This window comes from Homarus americanus, unplaced genomic scaffold, assembly GCF_018991925.1.
Source record: "Homarus americanus isolate GMGI-L3 unplaced genomic scaffold, GMGI_Hamer_2.0 scaffold41366, whole genome shotgun sequence".
Lineage (NCBI taxonomy): Eukaryota > Metazoa > Arthropoda > Malacostraca > Decapoda > Nephropidae > Homarus > Homarus americanus.
The window spans coordinates 6,685,065-6,707,338 of NW_024723541.1; the positions used below are offsets into that span (position 1 = coordinate 6,685,065).

A 22,274-nucleotide genomic window follows, 5' to 3' on the forward strand; every position below is an offset into this window, starting at 1 on the left:
CCAAGAATCCCAGCTATGTTAATTATATTCACCCAGGTCATTTCACTGGCTTTTTATAAGAGAGAAGCTTAGTCACCTAAGAACTGATAAATATACACGTGTTAGACCTGGGCCTGTGCCAACTGTCAAATGTACCACCTCCCCTCCCCCCACGCCGCCTCGCTCGTTCCCACCCTCTCCCCCATCTGCTCGGCGTTGCTGGAATCCTTGTAAAACAGTGAATAATTTTAATATAAACGTCATGTATTTTGCACAAGAGATAAAAATTAATCACATGTATCACATTACAGTAGTGATTTAAGAGTAAAAGTGTATATGTACGTATATAGTATTCCACATACACATAAGTATAAATAAAAAGTTTATGTGATGATCGGACAATGTCCATTTCGGTTAACGTCACATTTCCAAGAACGCATCTAGGACGTTAACCGGCTCATGACTGTATTCATTTTGCACAAATATTAAAGAGCACAATTTTCATTATATTTACTCCACTGGAAATGAATATAAACATAGAACAGATTACTGAATTGGCAGACTAGCCCATCAGCTGATGCTCACAACAAAACGTGATATTCGTAAGGATTTCGTTAATCAAATTTTTGTTCGTTAACCGAATTGAAAGCGCTTATGTAAGGTAATTCGTTAACCGAACCAATCGTTAACCGAGGGACCACTGTACTGGATAACAATATATTGACATCTTATGAAACCAGAAGTAAATATTGGTTTGAGTCATTTTATGTAAACGGTATTAACTAGTTCAATGGTTTATGGGTCTTGTTTATATTTAAAACAGAATAGTACTTTTATACAAATTTTGTATGAGATTAAAAATGGCAGTTGTGATATACCTGTACTATCGTGGACAAAAGTTCGTTCCTTCCCAAACTGAAGCAGTATCGACCCGCACCAGATAACAATCAGGGTAAGTCAGTTCGGAGACTCACTCCCGTGTCTCAGTTTCACTACAGGGAGCGAACTTTTGTCCACGATAGTACCTATTATCATAGTCATTATTTATTATTACTATTAGTAGTGTCAGTAGCAAATGATGTAGCGTAGTATAATACAGTACTTGTGTTAGTGAGTAATGGAGATGGTATAAGCAATGATGATAGCAGGGGCAGATCCAGGAATATCAAAAGGACGGGGTCCAAGAAGTTGTGGGTGGGGAAACATGGTGAGCAGAGCGAGCCCATCTAGCTGGGGGTCTTGGGGTGCCGCCGCCGGCCCCCTTCCCCCAAGAAAGATTTTTTAAATCTGATCAATATCATGTTTATTTTTTTTTTTTTTTTACAAAGTACAGTGGTCCCTCGGTTAACGAGCACAATCCGTTCTAGAAGGTTGCTCGTTAACCGAAACCATTGTTTCAATGGGTTTTTGGGTAATTGGTTCCAGCTCACCAAAAATTGCCTAAATTCAACAAAAAAGGTAGAAAAGTACACTTACTTTGAGGTGTGTATGTAGAAGGCTCCTGGATGATGATGATGGGAATTAGAATGGGGGTGGAGAAGGGAGAAGAGAAGGCATTGGGGTGGAAGAGAAGTCACCCCATGGCGCCATTTCACCCATGAAATTTTAGTTCTCTTGGTGCAATTCAAGATTATTTTCTTTAAACCAACACTGCACTGCATTATATATTGTCAATATGTAAAATAAATTTCAAAATGACCAATAATTTGCTTGCAAAAACAGAAAAAAGGCATTTAGTTGAAGAGAGTCTCAAGCAAGATGTTACCTCCACTGAAAAGATACAAAGACTGACGCCTGTATGGTGTGTTGTGAGGCTGGATGGCACGCATAAAACTAGTTTCATTACCTTCAATTATGTTCAATAATTGTTAAAATGAGTAAAAAATTTAATATTAAACTTTTAAAATTATTGAATAGTATAAACTTCTTGATATTTGCTAAAATGGTAAGGAATTTAAGCCCTAGAACCGATTACTGTATTGGCGGATTAATACTACAGCTGGTGGACCGCCAAATGCAAGCGAAATCATGTTCAGGTTGGCTCGTAAGAAACTCGTTAATCGAGGGATTGCTCGTTAACTGAAGTTAAGAATCTTATGGAAGGCAACTGGTTAACCGAAATCTCGTTAACCGAGGGCCCACTGTAGTTTATTGGGCACCCCCCTACATCCTGTGCAAGGTGAAGCACAGAAATACTTACAGTGCCCATATGGGAAGCATGCTAAGTTCATGCTTGCCTTTATGTCTCATGAGTTAAGGGTGTAGAAGCCTGAAGATTCACAGGTTTTTTTTTTTTTTTTTTGTCTGCAAGTTATTGGAAGCTCCAACAACTTTCCCTGAATACGAATTCTCAACTTTTCGATTTACAACAGGTACCTACTTTACTGCTAGGTGAACAGGGACCAAGGAGGGCTGGGAAGTGTGTCCAAACAACTTTCCACTGGCCCAGGAATTGAACCCGCTCTACCACCGGCGGCCCTTTTTGGGGCCATTTTGAAGTCATGTGCGCTTAATATTAGGAGATATTCTGAAGTCAATAATAATTACTCTTTACTCAACAAAAATGCCTGAATACAATACTGCATTAAAGAAAAAGTATTGGAATTTTCTAATGAAAAGGGGGGTCTGGACCCCCAAGGGCCCCCCCCCCCTCGATAGTGATACTAATACCTGTAGTATAGTACAGTAGAGTATAGTAGTATTGCTGTTATAGTACTGTAGTAATAAGTAATTAGTAGTAGCATTACTAATTGTGAAAGTTTTTCATTTTGTTACATCATAATTTTCTTTGTTTGTTACATTTCATAAAATTTAGGTTGAATTCTTAGTACTTTAGTTTTTGTTTTGTTATATAATATTTCAAGTGTTTGTACTGTACTAATATAAAAAAATTTGTTTGTTATATGTACCGGTAGATACTTCATTTTCTATATTATTCATTCTATATGTGAAGCATGTACTACCAGTGTGGACAGAGTGCCACTATGGTCAAGTTGATATTTATTGAAGGATAGGGAAACTACCTTTGGAAGTGTCAGTATGGTCTATTTTGCTATTAAGTAAAAGCTACCCCTGAGTCACTCTGTGTGGGGCTGGTGGTGAGGGTGGCGGGTTGCAGACCATAGAGGTGCTAGAGGTCCTTTTTTTTTTTTTGCGCTTTGTCCACTCTGGTTGTATGTGCCTCATATATAAGATTGAACTGTGAGGGTGATGATGTTCTTAGTAAATGGTGTCATAATTCATTTCCCTCTTGTACTGTGCAGTATTGTGTTGAAGGGAGTGGCAGGGGGTGGGGACATAATAGTCATCTCTGTCTGGTTGTATTATTCTGGGCATCTTGTGAATGTGGTAATTTAAACAAATAGAAATTAGGCTGTCGGACAAGACTGGTTATCAGTATGTTCCTACCACACCTCGAACTAGCAGTGGGGTCATAATAATGACAGTTTGACGTAATCCTGAAGTGAATGGGAAAGAAAAAAGATGGTGACCTTTGGTCTGTTAGAGTGGGTAATACAAGGGTCCTCATTATAAGTGCTTAATGAGAAAAAAGCCACTGATAATGAAACCACTTGTAAAGGGGAATTGATTCCCATAAGAATTAATAGGAATAGTGTCTAATCAGGACCATCACATTGTTAGTAACACTCATAAAGTTTAATTTGTTATCTTTAACAGTTATATACACCTTAGAAATATTTGTTAAACATTTGATTACACATTATTTTATAAAATTATTTAACTTTATAACTTATTTAAGGTACTTAAAGTCATTTGGGGTCGGTGTGTTGATGTGACATAAGCTACCGAACCATGCATTCGCACACTCATTTCAGTGAAAGTGGTTCATTGAGACACACTCACCACTTTTCTTACGACATATAACTTATAATTTCATGTCCATCCCATAGCTACTACGCTTCCTTTTAACCACTACCCCACCTTGCTTCCACAACAGAATTAGTCCACCAATATCACCAATGACACAACAAAGTTGATAATTATAATTCTTGGAGCACTTCAAAATAATACCTGTGGATACAGGTGACTGGTATTAAGAATGCATAGCGCAGGTGAGAAGGATGTCCTTTACGAGAATAGGAGGTGGGTGGGAATTTCAATCGCTCCAACGCTTGTGCTTTTAAAGACTGACTGATTTCAGCCTTAGAATCTTCTTATCTTTTGGGACTTTTTATGTGGAGGTACTCAATTATTTGTACAGGACCCCCTGTACAACCGAAGAAGCCATTGTGCATAAATTGGATATAGATGTTGAGCTGTTGGTTGTTAAAGAAGGTATAATTGGTTGAGACAGATAGTATTCTCCACTTATGAAAGAATCTACAGTATTTAAAGATTTTATTGATGCAAAAGATGTGAAGTTTGACAAGTTGTTGATAAAGAGGGAATTTTTTTTTATACAATTAATGAACAAGGGCCATGAAAATTGATAATGTATGTACACGTACTGTACTGTACTGTATAGTGTATGCATGTAAGTCTGTTGAATCCTAGGAAGGATAGAATTGTGGGGAAAATTACTGAGAAGTAGTGACTGAACAAAAACTTCTTTTAGTGAACCAGTCAGGATTGATATTCATTAAACTAACTAGCTTGTGCAGCTAAAACTAGAACATTGAATTTATTGGACATGGATTCACTAGTGTGCACATTGTCCACAAAGTTAAGTGAGCTAGATGAAAAGGCTTATAAAAAATTAAGCAAAGTCAGAAGGTGCTAAAATGTAGGGCATTGTGGGCTACTTTTGATGTGATGCTGTATTGCTTATCAAGATGCATGTGCATGTAACATTTCGTGAATGAGTAAGTGCTAGTGAGGTATGAGAAAAGTTGGCTCATATGGAGGTTTGGATGGAGAGACAAGGGTAACTGTATGCTCCTTACAAATTCTTTGCCATCTAGAAATTTTTTTATTGTATTGTTTAAGATTGGCTTTAATATGGTTAATGTGTCATATCAGTTTGAAATTGTTTTCATACAATTCTTGGGGCTTGTGTCTGTATTGTAAGTATTTAGAGTGTGCCACTGGGACTAAAATATCATTATCATGCAAACTCTGAAACTGTCAACTTAAACATGAACAAAAACACAGGTATATTGGGGCCATAAACAGATTTACCTCAACCTTGCTCCCCAAATTTGGAAATAGTGTGTTGAGTAATAATATTATCTCTAAGATACCTTTAACTTCATAGAAACTAATATACTGTACTACAGTATTAATTATCTATGATTTGAAAACTAGCAAGCCCTGTGACTTAAAATTTAATTACACAGAAACTGATATTTAATTTTCCATTACACAGATGCTAACACAATAGGCTCTACTTTTATGTCACAGAAGCTAATATTTATAGATTTTTATGTGATGAAAGATATTTTGTCTTATGTAAAATGAAAGTCATTAAAACAGGATACAGACTGAGGCCAAATGCTGAGTAACACTAGAAAATTATCACAATAAATATACTGGACAGTATGTGTGTTAAACATTCATGAACAGAGACTGACCTGCCATGTTACTGTTAGGTCACCTGTGAGTCTCTATCTCATTGTACTGTATATCAGGAATTGCTTCCAACAATGTAGCATTATTCATTGTGTCCATAAGTCTTCTGTTTGACATTTCATAACAGTACACCCACTACACCTTCTCTTGATGGACAATCGTGACCCCCCCCCCCCCTCCATTTATTTTACCATGCCCAGAATGGAGTGGGATGGGGTTGTCTTCTGCCATATGATGAAAAATAGGGCCACTATTTACCATGTGATCTTGGGCTTTGTAACCATCTGTTATCCAGACTTATATAGATTTGAGTAAATCCCCTTGTTAAGTAACCCCCATTGAGAAGTCCTGGATTCACCTCTGATTATCATATGAGGCGTTCAGTTGGAGAAGAGCGATCTGGCTACTCTCCCGAAAAAAAACATTTTCTCTGGTACCAGAAAATTTCATCCATTCTCTGTGTGATGGTAAGGTCTCCAGAGTGGAAGTTCGCCATTATCCACATATAAATTACCATTAGTTATGAGGGGTGAAATGGATGTGTGACTCCATAGAAAAAGGAAAACAGCAATTACTTAAAACATTGACTTGGCTAGTTCACCCTTATCATACTACAGGTGCTCCCCGACTTACGACGGGGTTAGGGACCCAAATCCAGGTCGTAAGTCCGACTGGTCGTAAGTCTGACATAGATAAAAGAAAACTTTAAAAAAAAAATTTCCTCCAAAAAATAAAAAATCTACAATGAAATACAGTACAGTAAAAGTAATGAATAATGAGGAATGGATAAAGTGTGACTGAGCACTTACCTTTAATGTAGTCAGCTGAATGCACACGGGGCCCCCATAATTTTCTATTTACAGGATACATGGAGACTATATTAATTGGATGAAGCAGAGGAGGAGACAGGGCTGGGTGGGTCAGCAATGTCGCTTTCTTCAGACAGGTTTATGTACTGTGGAAACTTGCTGGTTGAAGGTATTGGATCATCTTGAGGGAGTGAAGAGGCAGCACTGGTGGGGCGTGAGGAGACAGCACTGGGGGACTTCTTAAAATAGATGTCCAATTTAGACTGCACAGTTTCATTATAAATTTTTCGGTAGCAAGCAAGTGCATCTTGGATCATTCTGTCAACTTTGGCATAACGCTCATAATTTTGATCCATGCCATCAAACATTTGCATTCCTTTATTAATTGTAGCAAATGCCTCTGCCATTTTTTTCATTGAAGACTTTTTGAGGGGTGCAGGTTCTTCTTCTACATTTTGTCTCTCTTCTTCCTCTGCAATTTTCTGTGCATCTAGTTCAATAAGATCCTCGTTACTGAGCTCTTCTGCTACACTTTCAACCAACTGTCCAACATCTTCATTATCAATTTCTAACTCCAGCTGTTTACCTAACTCCACTATCTTGTTACTAATATCCGATATAACTTCATTTTCATTAAATCCTTTGAAACTGTTCGCATATCTTTTTAGGATTTTCTTCCATATTCCATTCATGCAATGTTTTGTAACCTGATCCCATGCTGCACTAATGTTCTTTATACATGACAAAACGTTGTACTCCTTCCAAAACTTTCTGAGCGTTTTCTCACCTTCAGTAGCAGCAACAGCCTGAGCGAAGGTCGTGCGTAAATAATACGCTTTAAAGGCAGCAATAGCACCTTGATCCATGGGTTGGATGATAGAGGTAGTGTTAGGTGGAATGTAGACTACCTTAACATCAGGGTGCATGTTGTCCAGGTGTGGTGGGTGTCCCGGAGCATTATCCAAAATCAGCAAAATCTTGAATGGAATCCGTTGTTGCAGACAATACTCTTATTACTGCGATAAAACACTGGCAGTGTGTGCTTGCTGACATGTCCTTGAATGCCTTGAATCCTGGCATTGTTTTCGCCTCTTTGTGGATGTATGTCTGCTCAGGCATGCGCTTCCACAATAATCCAGTCTCATCCACGTTGAATATTTGCTCAGGCAAATAATTCCCTTCCACAATCACATCATCTAACTCTTCCTTAAAAGCTTCGGCAGCACCAACATCGGTACTAGCTGCCTCTCCACTCACCTTAACATTGTGTAGACTGTAGCGTTTTTTAAATCTATCAAACCACCCATGACTTCCTGTAAAGGTTTGATCACATTCATCTCCTGCCTGCTCCTTCAGGCTTTGGAACAGGCTTCTTGCTTTATCCTGTATGGTTAGAAGGCTTAAGGGTACACGCTTTTGTATCTGGTCTTCTATCCATATCACTAATAACTTTTCCATATCGTGAATAGGACCTTGTCTTTTCTTTGATATTTTAGTTCGCTTTATTGGTGTTGTTCCTTTCACTACATCACGAATACGTTCCTTGTCCTTCAGAATAGTGGATATAGTCGAGTGTGAGAAACCTAGGTCGCGTGAAATTGTTGCTACAGTTTTTCCATTCTCATGCTGTGTTATTATCTTCATTTTCATATCAGAAGTAATTGCCTGTCTCCTTTTCTTTGGAGCACCACCAGCACTCTCACTTTTATGCATTCCAGTCATTATAAAGTCAATTAAATACGATAATAACGAAAGTTCACAGCGTGATCAGTATAGGATATGATAGCCAAACACCAACTAAGCGCTCCACTGAGTGAGTGTACCCACGCGGTGGCGACCCGAGCCGCACCACGCTCTCGCCCGAGACGGAAACGTTTTGGTATAGAAAATGCGCGCGTCATTTGAAAATATTTTTGGTCACGACTGCCGCGGTCGTAAGGTCAGAGCAGGTCGTAAGTACCGATGGACGTAAGTCCAAGCAGTCGTAAGTAGGGGAGCACCTGTATATGCCTCATAAATAATGGGAAACCAATATATTTATTGCAGGTACTGTAGTTAATGATGCCAACTTAATGTATTAAAGTGATATTCCAGAATTGAATTTGGAAAGATCAATACGGTATTTTAGCACTAAGAATTCATTTCTTGAGAAACTGATTTGCTACAATGTTGAAAGGTTTCCAATTGTTCCAGTATAAATTTTAAAAGTAATTGTCAATGCATCTTGGTAAAGGGTTTAAACCAGTCAAAAAAAATCCTATATCCTTCTAATATAATTTTTCTTTTTCATGGGACGATAGAGGGCGCACTAGGTACTATATCTGAGAGTAAGTGTATTTTTTTGCTGTTTTCATCATTTCTAGTGAATGAATATGGCATTAATACTGTACCACTGGTAAAGGGTTTTAGAATATCTTCAGCCTCCCAAAAACTTGATGCCAAATATTGTATGGTAAAGGGATACGTCAAAGATGGTGTCAGGCGGGCACTGTACTGCATGCTTCTTTAATAGTTTCTGTATGTTGCTTCATTGCCATAGTACCTTATTATGAATTATGTAAGTTACCCCTCTGTAATGTACTGATATTGTATTTCTACTGAATTTAGCTTGACTCACACTACCTAATATTATTGTCATATTTGTCTCTTTTGACATGCATGATGATAGTACAGTACTGCATTATTTAATTCGGAAATAATGCTCTTGAAATTTAGCTGCTGCAATTGCTTATATGTACTGTGTGTTTTTAAGCTGACTGAAATAAACAACAGTTGTGTTGATTGTATTATTGTATTTCTTCTTCACACCCCATCAGTGGTGGGACCACCATCAGCAGTGACCTAACAAACTTAGGGAGATTCAAGCGAGATGATAGAGTGGTACCAGACTTCCCTACCATCTACCAGGCGCTCTTCAACAAGCCTCAGGTGCCCACGTCCAACCACATGTTTCTCGTCAAGCTTCCAAAGCAGCCTACAAGAAAAGAAGTTACCTAAAATGTAGGAAATCTGCTAAAGTCCTTAATGACTGGGAATATTTACCCATCATGGACTTGACCATAAAGAATAAACTTGCTTGGTTTCATTGATGATAAAATAATCAGAAGTAGGTTTTTTATACAGTAGTTTGTGATGAACCAAAGGAAGAAAATTATACAGGATAAGTAGTGCATTGGCAACTGAGTAAGGGAAAAAAATTCATTTTGTATTATGTAGAACAGTAACCACCTGAGTGATCACTTATAAGGACAGCAAATCTTTAACATTAAGTGACCTGTATTGTATTCAGGATTACTGGATTAATTTAGAATATTGTACAAAACTACCATTCAATTTATATAAAATAAATATTGCATTTCTTTTATGTCTATTTCTATTATTATATAAAGTATATACCCTGTACACCAAAAGAACTTATTCTTGGTTCTTTAGGGATTTTTATGGGGGAAAAGGATTTGTATCTTTATATTATAATTTTAAGATTTTTTTTTTTATGTTTGATATCTTTTTCTTCTTTTTTTTCATTTATGATGTAAAAATGTATTACCTAAGAAAATAAATATGAGGTTCATGTGGTCTTCCTGTTATAGTCTGGTTATCATGAATGATTTTTAACTACATCTAGTTACTAGGCAACTTACAAGTGTTTACTGTTTGTTGCAAACAGAAATAAACCCTCACCTCTGCTACATTGTTGTGTTAATTTCCTTTAGGTACCAAATACATCAGCATCACTGTATTATGGCCATTTTTCACACTTGCATGGGTTAGCAGTGATTACCTGATGGTATGGTATCCCAGTTTCCACCAGGCAAATATGAAGTAAAATAAAGGAAGGACTTCCAGGTGCTCTCTTAGGTGGCAAGACACGGTTTCTACTTGAGGTAATCATAAGTGCTATGTACAGGGGTATTTACAATTCTTAGTCCAACCCACTCCTGTTGCTTACTACACATGTCTTGCATTACTCATCCTTTGAAGTTAAAGTACTCCTTAACTACTTGTGTACAGGAAGGTCCCTTCTGGTCCCTGAGGTATGCTAGAGATTATCAATTGATTGAAAATGTCCGAAGGAGGACCACCAGACTGGTGCCTGCTCTAGAGAGCCTCAGTTACCCAGAGAGATTGGAGCGCCTGCAACTACCTCGCTTATACTACAGACGGGCGAGGGGCGACCTAATTGAAGTGTGTAAACATATCAGGGGGCACTACTCGGTCGAATGTACATACCTGGAGCTGGCGGACGTCCGCCCCACAAGGGGTCACAGCTCAAGGTTGAAGAAGCCACAAGTCCAGAAAAGTGTGAGGGCAAATTTTTGGGGAGGGAAAATTGTGAACTCTTGGAACAATCTGCCCAAGAGCGTTGTGACAGCACCGAGTGTGAGCTCATTCAAGGCCAGACTTGACCAACACTGGAGCAGGTTCTGATATATTCAGGAGCCAGTGCATGTCCTGTATCTGCCAACAGTGCGTATGAGAGATGTGAACGACTGCCCAAGCGGCTAACGAGCCATCTGTGACTGAGGATAAAAGTAAGAGATGGATAAAATATTAAAAGTGGCATGACTGTAGTGAAAGGTTAAACCATCCCAGATAATGGTGGGAGGTTAGCAATACAGTCGAACTGGATCACCCAAAGTTTAACAAACCAAAAGCTAACCTAGTCAAAACTTCCCAGGTAGCATTAGGTGAAATAAGCTCGTGGTTAATCTTGAGGTGATCCATATAGTATATTTACTGTAAGTCGTATATTAACAAACATACCATTTGTCATTTTTTCCTCTCTGTCCAGTGTCCAGAACTTATATTTGTTGTTTTGCTCTTATTAAAGTATTTTCATAAACTCCTTTATTAAGTTGCCACCTGAATAATATTTTAAGACCTGGTTGTATGATGAATAAAGAACTTATAGAAATAGTATCTCCTCCAACTATTCCATGTGGCTCATTCTCCAAATCCTTCTCTAATACTAACTTATTTCACCTGAAGATTAACCACCCTAACGCTATCTGGGGGTTGAAGATTTGCGGGAGTTTATGGAAAGTTCCTAGTTGTTTCAGCCCATATTTGTTGCTTTCTAAACTTTCAAACATTCAGACATGTAAAGAAATATCTAGGTATTGCTTGTCATCTCAAAAGTTCATCTTCCTAATAATTTTGTACTGTCGCAAAAAAATATATATCAGTCCTTGGCATCACAAAAGTTTCTCCTTTTCTTGTCAATAATGTGACAAGTGCAGTAATAGTTGTACAGGGGGGAATAATTTAGTTTTTTGTTTTATCTTTCTTTTTCTTTCTATCGTATTAATTGTGTGTGTGTCAGAGGAGATATCTTTTCTTTCTATCGTATTAATTTTATATTTTTCTATGTCTTCTATTTCTCTTTTCTGTTATTTCAGTATATATTATATCTTCTAAATCACTTTATTTATGTGTTCTAACTTTAATATATTTTGTATGTTATTTCTATCTTATATAACCTTTAATTTTCTTAGTTGTATTATTTTATTTTCTATATTTTTCTAAGTCTTTGTTTCAATATTTTTATTAAATTATTTTCTGTATTTTACTTTGATTACGGTACTTGTTGTTTATTTCTTTCAATGTCAATATTTGTTTCTTGTCTTTTCCTCTTACTTCCTTTAGTATTTATGAACGCCCGGTAAGGAGATTAACCTGCCTCGTCAACTGATACAGTTTATTTCGGTCAAACCTGTCAAGTACAAATGCAGTAATCAATTTACAAGAGGGAAACTGAAGGTTCAGTGACATATCATATACCTAATATTAGCACAAGTAAGTACATTATCTTAATAGTAAACACAACATAAGCTGCATATCGTCAGGAGTTACTCAATTAATATTCTTCACGTCCACAATAAAACAATATTTTCACACTTAAGTGTTGCAGGCTTGGCTTGGACCAGACAGCCTCTGGTGTGTTCAGGGCGATCAGTTGTTGGGTACTGCCGTATGTTATCATCCAGGGGCCTGGCCCGCCTGGGTGAATGTCAAGCCAATTCAGCATATACACGCCTTGTTCCTCATTAAGACACGAGCTGACTCACCAGCATCTCGTCACTTGGTACATAACAACATTAATTCTTATCACTCCCCATAAATACTTTCACTACTCTTTTCACGCCTATGATTACCGCTTCCAGAGGTTAAAGTATTTTTCAGGGCTTAGTTATATTTTATTCAATGGAACAACCCCTACGCGGGCTAGGGTGCCGCTGGGGTAAGTCGAGAAAAATCAGCTTTACCAAAAGTTATTTTTAACCTTTTTAAATGATAAAACAATAACAAATAAGTAAGAAAAACTATATATTGACCCTCTCGAAACTTCCCTGGGGCCGCAGTGGCACGGGAGATAAGGGGACCGTGTTGTTTCAACGGCTAGCATTCGTGGTCACTACTCACTTACCGGCCTTTTTTTGCTTGTCTTTGTGTCCAGGATGGGCAGTAATGCATATAATTACTGATCATAATACTTATTTCCTATAAATAATTGATTTACAATATTTTATTGGCATTTTTCATAAAAAATGCTCGGCAACTCACACAGTCTGTTGCCAGGCTGTCTGGCTGTCTTTGTGTTTGGTAGAGCAGGTACTGCAATATAAATAATTATCGGAATAATAATTCCACAAAAACATACATTTATAACATAATCATAGCATTATTTTCCAGTAATGCTACACTACAATACAACTACACTACTTTTAGCATATTACTTTGATACAGCTTGATAAAATGGGCAAACACTGAAAATGAAACAAACAAAAGTAGGTAATTACATTCAGGAAGCTTCCCGGTGGCCGAGCGTGTGGCGTAACAGGCAAGTAGTCATGCTGGAACGTAATAACCTGCGCTGGGCATTCAAACAATGCCACAAAAAGGCGCATGTTCCAGAACGTCAACCAGGGCAAAGGAAAACCATGTCATTCTTAACAACACCTATGAGTATAATTATTAAACCTTCACGGTAGACTGCCACCATCCAGGCTTTTATTAGAATATAACTTGTATAATTAAGGTGTTAGGTAGCGTGGTAGATACAAGCTTAGGCACGTGAGTGAGTGTTTATTTTCTGAGAAGCAATTGTTAGAAGGAAAAGAGCGGCGATACTCACAATTTACTAATTCAATATTTATTAAAATCAATTATGTATAAGATGCCAATTTGAACATACTCAGTCATGAATGGACCACTAGGTCTTTCTTTAGAAGTAACAAAATAGTTCTTTGATTATTTGTTACAATATTCAACAACTGTTATATTATTTCCTTGATAATAAAGATGGTCACTTTACACGCTTGCTAACAGCACAGATATTAACACATTACTTATAATATCATGTTATCACTGAATGAATAACATGGAAACGTATAACCGGCCATATCAACTGTTATTATGGGCGATCTACTCCCATATACCCTGTATATACATATTTGGTCTGTAGGTAACACTGTTTAGACCAGTGGTTCTCAACCTTGTTTGCCCCATGCACCCCTTTCACCATATGTCAGAATGTCATTCCCCCCTCCTTTCCAAGATTGTCTGCCTCAAAAAGTGCATTCCAAATAATATGCATATAATACTGAAAATCCTTTATTTTTTCCATATTAGTATCAGTTTTCCCCCCCTGAAAACCTGAGGGGGGGAATTCCCCCCTGGTTGAGAACCCCTGGTTTAGACCAACCTGCTCTCACAGGAACATGTACCAGCATTTCAGTTGAGAGTAAACATTGAGGGTTTACTCACAATAAGAAAACAACTCTAAAACTGGTGTAGTGGACGTCTCCCCTACAAACTGCGTATCGCATTCCAATGTGCCGCCTCCCCTAGCAACCAAGCGAGAGCTGTCCCCAGATGTTACCGTATCTTAGCAACGAAACTAGTCACCGGCTACTTCTCGGGTTTTCCCAACATGACTCATAGAGGACTGGCGGCTGCTGCCGGGTGTATATAAGCTCTGTCTCTCCATTGAGATTCATTCTGCCCATTTTCCTGAACAAGCAACATCTCCTCCAGCAAGCTCCACGCTGTTAACATTTCATTCAACCAGGAGGCCAGCAACAGGCAACACCTTCTCTAACGAAGCTCCTGCACATCTACCTCCTTCAACACGATACTCACCGAACGTCTTCTACTGAGCTGCTCCCCACCACACGGCACCTCCAGCACCAGACTGTCTATCATATAACTTATATATATTATATAAGAAAACCACATTAGAGTTTCCTTCCATCCTGAGTGCTAGACAACATTAATATCTCGATACTGGTAATAACCAAAGACATGGTTTCCATACTCCACTGGGACAATTATATTTCTGCTAATTATCCCCAATCATATGCCAAAACACTATTTTGCACATATTATCAAGATTAGTTACACTAGGCTGACACCACTGGTGTTTACATTGTAGTGGACGTCTCCCCTACAACTGCGTAGCCGCATTCCAATGCCACAGTATCCTAGCAACCAAACGAGCGGCCCAGGGGGGGGGGCGTCACCAGATGCCACAGTATCCTAGCAACCAGCCATGTCTTCCCTAGCAACGGAGTCAAGAAACCGGCGACTTCCCACGGGTTTACTTCCAGCGGCTGTGTATATAAGCTCTGTCTCTCCATTGAGATTCATTCTACTCTACGTTCCCCAACACGCAACACCTCCTCTAAGCAAGCTCCTCGCTGTCCAGCTTTCATTCAACCTGGAGGCCAGCAACAGGCAACATCTCCTCTAACGAAGCTCCTGCACATCTACCTCCTTCAACACGCTACTCACCGAACGTGTCTACTGAGCAGCTCCTCACCACACGGCATCTCCAGCACCAGACTGTCTATCATATAACTTATATTATATAAGAAAACCACCACCTTTGAGTTTCCATCCATCCTGAGTGCTAGACAACATAATATCACGAAACCCTACAACTTCAACAAACAGCTGAAGCTCGTTTGCTAGTAGTATAGGGGAGCTGCCACCATTTTATTGGGGATTTATTCTCTTTCTATTTCTTTAATTTCCATTTTCTATCCCACTACTTTTAAACAACTACTTTTTGTTGTGTCTTAATTTCTTAACTCTTCAAACCTTCTTTACTTCAAATTTTACTTTATTAATTCCATATGTTAGTTATTTCTTAGTTACTTTACTTCTCATAGACACCACCTAACCTCTGACCTGTGGTAACATGGCTCGGGGGTTAGAACACGGGGTATACTGTAATACTGGTACCAAGTTCTGGGAAGAAGCAAAGGTGAATACTGCCAGAGAATGGTACTCCCAATATACAATAAAAATGTTACTTTCAGTAGCACACAAAGACAAGGATCAACTCCCTGGCTCCACTCATTTTGTACTTTCAACTCGGTCCATTTTCCAACTTGCACCATTACTTGGTGTACCTCTAAGAAAATACATAACACTATAATCTTACATATAGCACACTTCAGCATCATCAATACAGGTTATCAGAGAACTGTAGCTCTTAATTAGTAACAGGACTAGCAATAGCACCACAACTAATACCTCACTAGTACCAGGACTAGTAGCTTTCCTGCGCTACTTTGTTGCATTTGCCAAGAAGTAAAGTAGCGACCTTCATACTCTTGCTGACTCCAAACACCCATACAACTGAGGAGATTACATACATGGATACTCAGGTGAATAACACACCCAAAAAGTAGCTCTACTTAGTGGTGGACTCATTCATAACAATGCTATGAGCTGGACGTGTTTACTCCTCACGTGAGTTCAACAGGTGGACAGCGAACACATTCTGGCCACCTCCTCTGAGCCGTTGGCTGTACCTGTATGTGAGATGACTGAGCTCACCACATCCGTGTATTATGATGCTATCCGAGATGACTGAGCTCACCACATCCGTGTATTATGATGCTATCCGATCTCAATGGGTTTCATGACCCTCCATACTAGTGTTGGATGTCCTCATGGCATACAGCGACCACCCTTGGTCTATCAGGCACCTGTTCACAGTGAAGTCGAGGTTTGAGTATGTAGTGGATACTCTCCCCTACAACTGCCACTTCTGCCTTTTTTGAGTTTCCCAGCCAAAGCCTCGTGGTCTGACAGAGCGGGGCCGGCTATCAGCGACGTTTACTTCCGGCGGACCCTATATAAAGCTCCCTTCTACCTACAGCCCCCCAACACGCAACACCTCTCAGCAAGCTCCTCACCACACAGCACCGCACTGTTCTTACATATATATATATATATATATATATATATATATATATATATATATATATATATATATATATATATATATATATATATATATATATATATATATATATATATATATATATATATATATATATAATAAAACCGCATTGTGAGTTTCTCTTCTCCAACCCATCCTGAGTGCTAGACAACATCACGAAACCCCACAATGGTGAGCCCCAGAGAAACGCACTCACACAGGATAGAGGAGAAACGGATCACTCTCCCAGTCTTCAATCACAGCATTGAAGACTGGCTAATCCACACGGAGACAGCTCTCATCGGCTCTACACCTACAGACAAACAGAAGTACGTTGCCCTGGTCTGTTCCCTGCCCACAGAAGTCACCACACAAGTTGCAGAAGTCATCACCTACCCTCCAGCTGACAACAAATTTGCAGCTCTACGAGATGCTCTCAAGAGGCGATACCAACGGCCTGACACCAGTCTCCTGCAAGACCTATCCGGTCTCTCCCTCGGCAACTCAATGCCTGCACGTCTCTGGGACGAGATGCGGAGACTGAACTCCCGCCACACAGACAGGCTTCCTGACACTATCCTGCGCCAGCTTCACACTCAGAAGCTCCCTGCAGAAGTTTGTCTCGTCCTCTCGGCATTGGACTACTCCACAACTTCGGCGACCTATGCAGCCACGGCAGACAAAGTATTCCACGAATACACTGCTGTGCGCCATGCTGCCGCGAACAACTCAGCGGCCACACCGTCACTTTCCTCCGGTCTCGTCAACCAGATCAACTCTCCCCAGACGAGCACCATCTCACAAGAAATGAGGGACCTGCTACAGTCCCTACACCGCAGGATGGACACCCTCGAGCAGCTCTGCTCCTCCAAGCCTGCAGCTGCTCCTGTTCCTGCCCCACGCACTGTATCCTACCGACCCCAACACCCCCATCCTGCTCAGACGACGCCGCCAGCCCCCAGCACAGTGTACCTACCTTCTGTTGGTACCATCAACGTTTTGGTGCTAACGCTAGACGCTGTGAGGCTCTTTGCAACTACACGAGGAAGTGACATCGACGGAGATTGGTAGACGCCATAACCTCCGACACTATCAAGCAGCAAATCACATGCCTTACTTCTGACCTTGACCACTTCACTCCTGCTGCCCGTCACGACCTACTACAAACACTACGACAGGCAGTTTCGACATTCAAGGCTACTGCCCTACGCCAGCCTTCCCATCGCCCTGAACACATTCATCCCTCACCTCCTTCGCCAGTCTGCCCACCATTGCAACTTACAGCACCACCTCGCCCACAACATTTCTGGGTACCCTCTTTTCATCCTCAAGTACCTACTGCTCCTGACATGGACCCTGCTCCTGATGAGGATCCTGCAGCCAGCCCTATGGACCCAGACACCCCACCCAGCGCCCCTGAGGACTTTGCACCTGCCGCGAGAGTAGCAGCACATTCCTCGCCTGTTCAACCTTCTCTCCTCTACAACCCTCCTTCTCCCAAACCTTCTCCCACAGATTCCGCGTCACTAGACAGAGTCGTCTCCCGTAGCGGCCAAGTGATCCACACCCCCTCCCGTTTGTGGGATACAGCCCTGCCGACATCAAGTCTCCTGCAGCGCTCAGAGGGGAGGGGGAGTATTGTAGTGGATACTCTCCCCTACAACTGCCACTGCTGTTTGTCGCTGACCAGCCGATCCTTTTTCGAGTTTCCCAGCCAAAGTCTTGTGGTCTGACAGAGCGGGGCCGGCTATCAGCGACGTTTACTTCCGGCGGACCCCCTATATAAAGTTCCCTTCTACCTACAGCCCCCCAACAAGCAACACCTCCTCTCAGCAAGCTCCTCACCACACAGCAACTCCCTAGCACCGCACTGTACTTACAATATATATATATATATATATATATATATATATATATATATATATATATATATATATATATATATATATATATATATATATATATACAGAAAACAGCATTGTGAGTTTCCATTCTCCAACCCATCCTGAGTGCGAGACAACATCACGAAACCCCTCAAGTATTCAGTGTTGACACAAATGTCATAAAATACGTTTCGTAAGCTGATGGCGCCTGAAGACTTTACTAAAAGCAACAAAGTTACGTTACTGGATCACTTGCATATTCAAATAAAACAGACTACATCAAATTACGTAAAAGGACTGGGTGGGACATGAAGTACCAGACATACCTGTTCACAGAGAAGTCGAGGCTTGAGTTTGAGGTCAGAGGGAGTTTGCCTCTCCTCTCCCGATGTTCACAACCCTAAGTTACCAAGTTGAAACTTTCACATATAATCATCAGACTCCTTTACTGTACACATCAGTTTATGAAAATTAGGCTACGAGCTTATGATAACTTTATAAGAATAACTTTTCAAACTAATCGGGGCCCGAGCTCTCAAAAGCAAGAATTAAACTGATGTCAGGTGCTCAGACTGGCAGTACATTGTGGGCGGAGCTTACAACGGAGAGATACAGTGCTGAGATCTTATTTATTAGGTAGTAGGTATTAGGCAGCTACCAAACAGGGAGGTACTACCGCCTGGGAAGGTATTGGAAGCATAATGCGTTGACTATGGTAGACCCTGCTGCTATATGGCATCACAAAAATGTGACCAAGTCCCAGGTTGCTCATCTGACTTTCTGCCTCATTTACACACAATTGCAGGGTCTCAATTGTTTCACTTACTATTGACAATACAACATACATATACAGTATAGTCTGGATTTACACGGTTTTTGTTTACGTGTTTGGTCATTTACGCAGTGACTTGCCAAAATGAAATGTTTTAATTACGCAGTAAATTTCATAATTTACGCGGCGAGTGGCTGGAGAGGTCCAGATGCGCCGCGCCATTTTTTGCTCACACGGTCCATTCTTGACCAAACGCGGGAAGCGGTGCGGTGAGGGGTGCGCATTAGGTCGCTCTTACGTTATCGCTGACGTCATATGACATATCTGACTGTGATTGGGCCACGCATCCTTACCACCCACGCATTCCCTCCGCCGCTAGCTGTGATTGGTCTAATGTAACATGACGTGCCCTGCCACCAGAAGTCGCTGACCTAGCCGGGCCAGTCTCATCGTTCTCAGTCCGCGTATACAGTTCTCTCTTGTGCCCGCTATTCCCCTCACAATGGCTTCCGCTGGACCCCCACCACCCCAGAAAAACCTTGAATTACCTGGACCAAGCCATGATTATGTGAAGGAAATCATCGAGTTGGGGGAGAAAACTAAGCTCATCCTTGACAACGACCCAGACAAGCTTCGGTATGAAGTGTCTAATAACCATCTGACGAAAGTTATGGAGTCTTATATCCAGATCTATCTCGACAACATCAATGCTAGTTGTCAACGTAGTATTAAGGACTTCTTCGCCCGCAACCCACCACAACCACAGCCAGCCCAAGTCAGTGATAGTGACAGTGAGGATATGGACTTTGAGGGGTTTGTCTGGGAGGCCCTGCAAACCTCTGCGAGTAGTGAAAGTGATTCAACGGAGGGCAACTAATCTGCCCTCTGCCTCGGAACCAGCTGCCATCCACGTGTGCCTACCCATCGCTTCTACTAACGTAAGTGTTAAACACCTTTAGATTTGTAGTTTTTTATTTAGATATTATGTGTGTAGCAATACCATCATAAAATTATGATGTTAACTTTACTACAAGGTACATATTGTGTCGGAAAAAGTGGAGTTTGGGAGTCGGCCCAACCTCTATTTCAATTAATCCCATATGTTCTGTTATTTTATTATTATTATTATAATCATTATTACATCCCCCCCCCCAGGCCCTGATGTGGGTCTGTGACCTGTGCCCGGGTGGGCTAATCCCCGTAAAAAAAAAAAATTCTTTCCGTTAGATCTCAGAGATAAGAAGACTGACATTTCCCTTCAGGATATTAACTACTCTCTAAAATACAGTATATAACTGATAACAATTTCAATACAAACACCAGATCCTCTGATGATTAAAAATCAAAATGATCTAATTTCAGTAACAATCTGGAGACTCAGAGTGTCCCCACTGACGATGTCATACTTTTTACTTTTTACTTTTTACTTTTACTTCACCACTGACCGGCTTGTTAGCCGCTTGGGCGATCTGTCACGTCTCTGTTACACACTGTTGGCAAGTACTGGGCATGCACCGGCTCCTGAATGTACCTGAACCTACTACAGTGTTGGTCAAGTCTGGTCTGAAAGAGCTCACACTCGGTGCCGTCACAACACTTTCTGGTAGATTGTTCCAAGAGTTCACAACTCTCACTCCGAAAACGTTTGCCCTCCCAGTTTTCTGGACTTGCGGCTTCTTCAATCTTGAGCTGTGACCCCTTGTGGGGCGAGCGTCCACCAGCTCCAAGTAAGGACACTCGACTGAGTAGTGCCGCTTGAGATGCTTATACACCTCAATTAGGTCATCCTTTGCACGTCTGTAGTATAAGCTAGGCAAGTTCAGGCGCTCCAATCTCTCAGGGTAACTGAGGTGCCGAAGTGCAGGCACCAGTCTGGTGGCGCTTCTTTGAACATTTTCAACCAACTGACAGTCCCTAGCATATCTCGGGGACCAGACGGGGTGACAGTACTCCAGATGGGAAAGCACTTCACTATTAAAGATCGTTACGAGGGACGGACCGTCTAGATATCTGAACGACCTTTTTATAAGACCCAATAATTTATTTGCCACATTTACCTTCCTCTCGCAATGGCCCGAGAACTTCAGCTCATTGTCAACATACACACCTAGGTCCTTCTCACATTCAGTCTCAAATAGTGCAGATTCTTCATCCCATTGGGACATATTATACACCTCCTAACCGTTGGTATGCCCCAGGTGCATCCTCTTACACTTCGTGACATTGAATCTCAACAGCCATTTCTTCGGCCATTCTTGGAGTCCACAGAGGTCCTTCTGCAGCTCTTCACAGTCCGCTTGGTTCTTGATTTCCCGAAATAACTTGGCGTCATCGGCAAACATTTGTATGGAGGAGTGTACAACGTCAGGCATGTCATTTATGAAACAAACAAACAACAGCAGGCCCAATACACTGCCCTGTGGTACCCCGCTTGTGACAGGTACGGATGATGATTTCGTGCCATTAATCACCACACACTGCTTGCGGCCATGTAGAAAGTCTTCTATCCACGCTAGGACATTTCCCCGAATTTCGTACCCTTCCAGTTTGATTTTCAGCCTTTTGTGGCTTACACTGTCGAAAGCCTTGGCAAAATCTAGGTAAATATTGTCGATATTACCACTCTGTTCCAGAATATGGGTCCAAATATCCAATACCTTGAGCAATTGTGTTAAGCAGGAGCGCCCGGCATAAAACCGAGTTGGCAATCCTTTTCAAGGTTGTATCATAGTAGATGTTCCATCGCGGCATCTCTAATTATACTCTCAAGTACTTTACGTACTATGCTGGTCAGGCTCACCAGTCTATAGTTGTTCGTGGAGTGACGATCGCCCTTCTTGAAGATAGGACTCACATAAGCCATTTTCCAATCACTGGGGGACCTTTTGTTCATCCAGGCATTTACAAAACAAGATCTTCAGGGGCTCGGCAAGCTCGTCGCACAACTCTCTTAGCACTCTAGGATGCACCATGTCAGGGCCGGGACTCTTATGGACCTTTAGCTTTGAAAGTTTATTTCTAATACCCTCTTCTGTGAACACATTGTGGGTCAGTGCTGTGTCGAACCG

The 22,274-nt window shown here is 40.8% G+C and overlaps 1 protein-coding gene across 3 annotated transcripts in view; it reads left to right on the forward strand.

Annotated features, from left to right (window-relative positions):
• The window catches only part of LOC121863613, a 48,121-nt gene extending 38,115 nt beyond the window's left edge, over window positions 1–10,006 (forward strand). Inside the window, exons 11-12 of one of the 3 annotated variants that reach the window (XM_042362349.1) lie at window positions 8,618–8,644; window positions 9,134–9,271. In XM_042362349.1, coding sequence (XP_042218283.1) covers window positions 8,618–8,642 — 25 coding nt within the window. In that variant the 3' untranslated portion in view covers window positions 8,643–8,644; window positions 9,134–9,271. Of the gene's footprint in view, window positions 1–2,351; window positions 6,207–8,617; window positions 8,645–9,133 lie in introns of those variants that run through there. The other 2 variants (XM_042362348.1, XM_042362350.1) reach the window with 2 other exon arrangements.
• The last annotated feature ends 12,268 nt before the right edge of the window (window positions 10,007–22,274 follow it).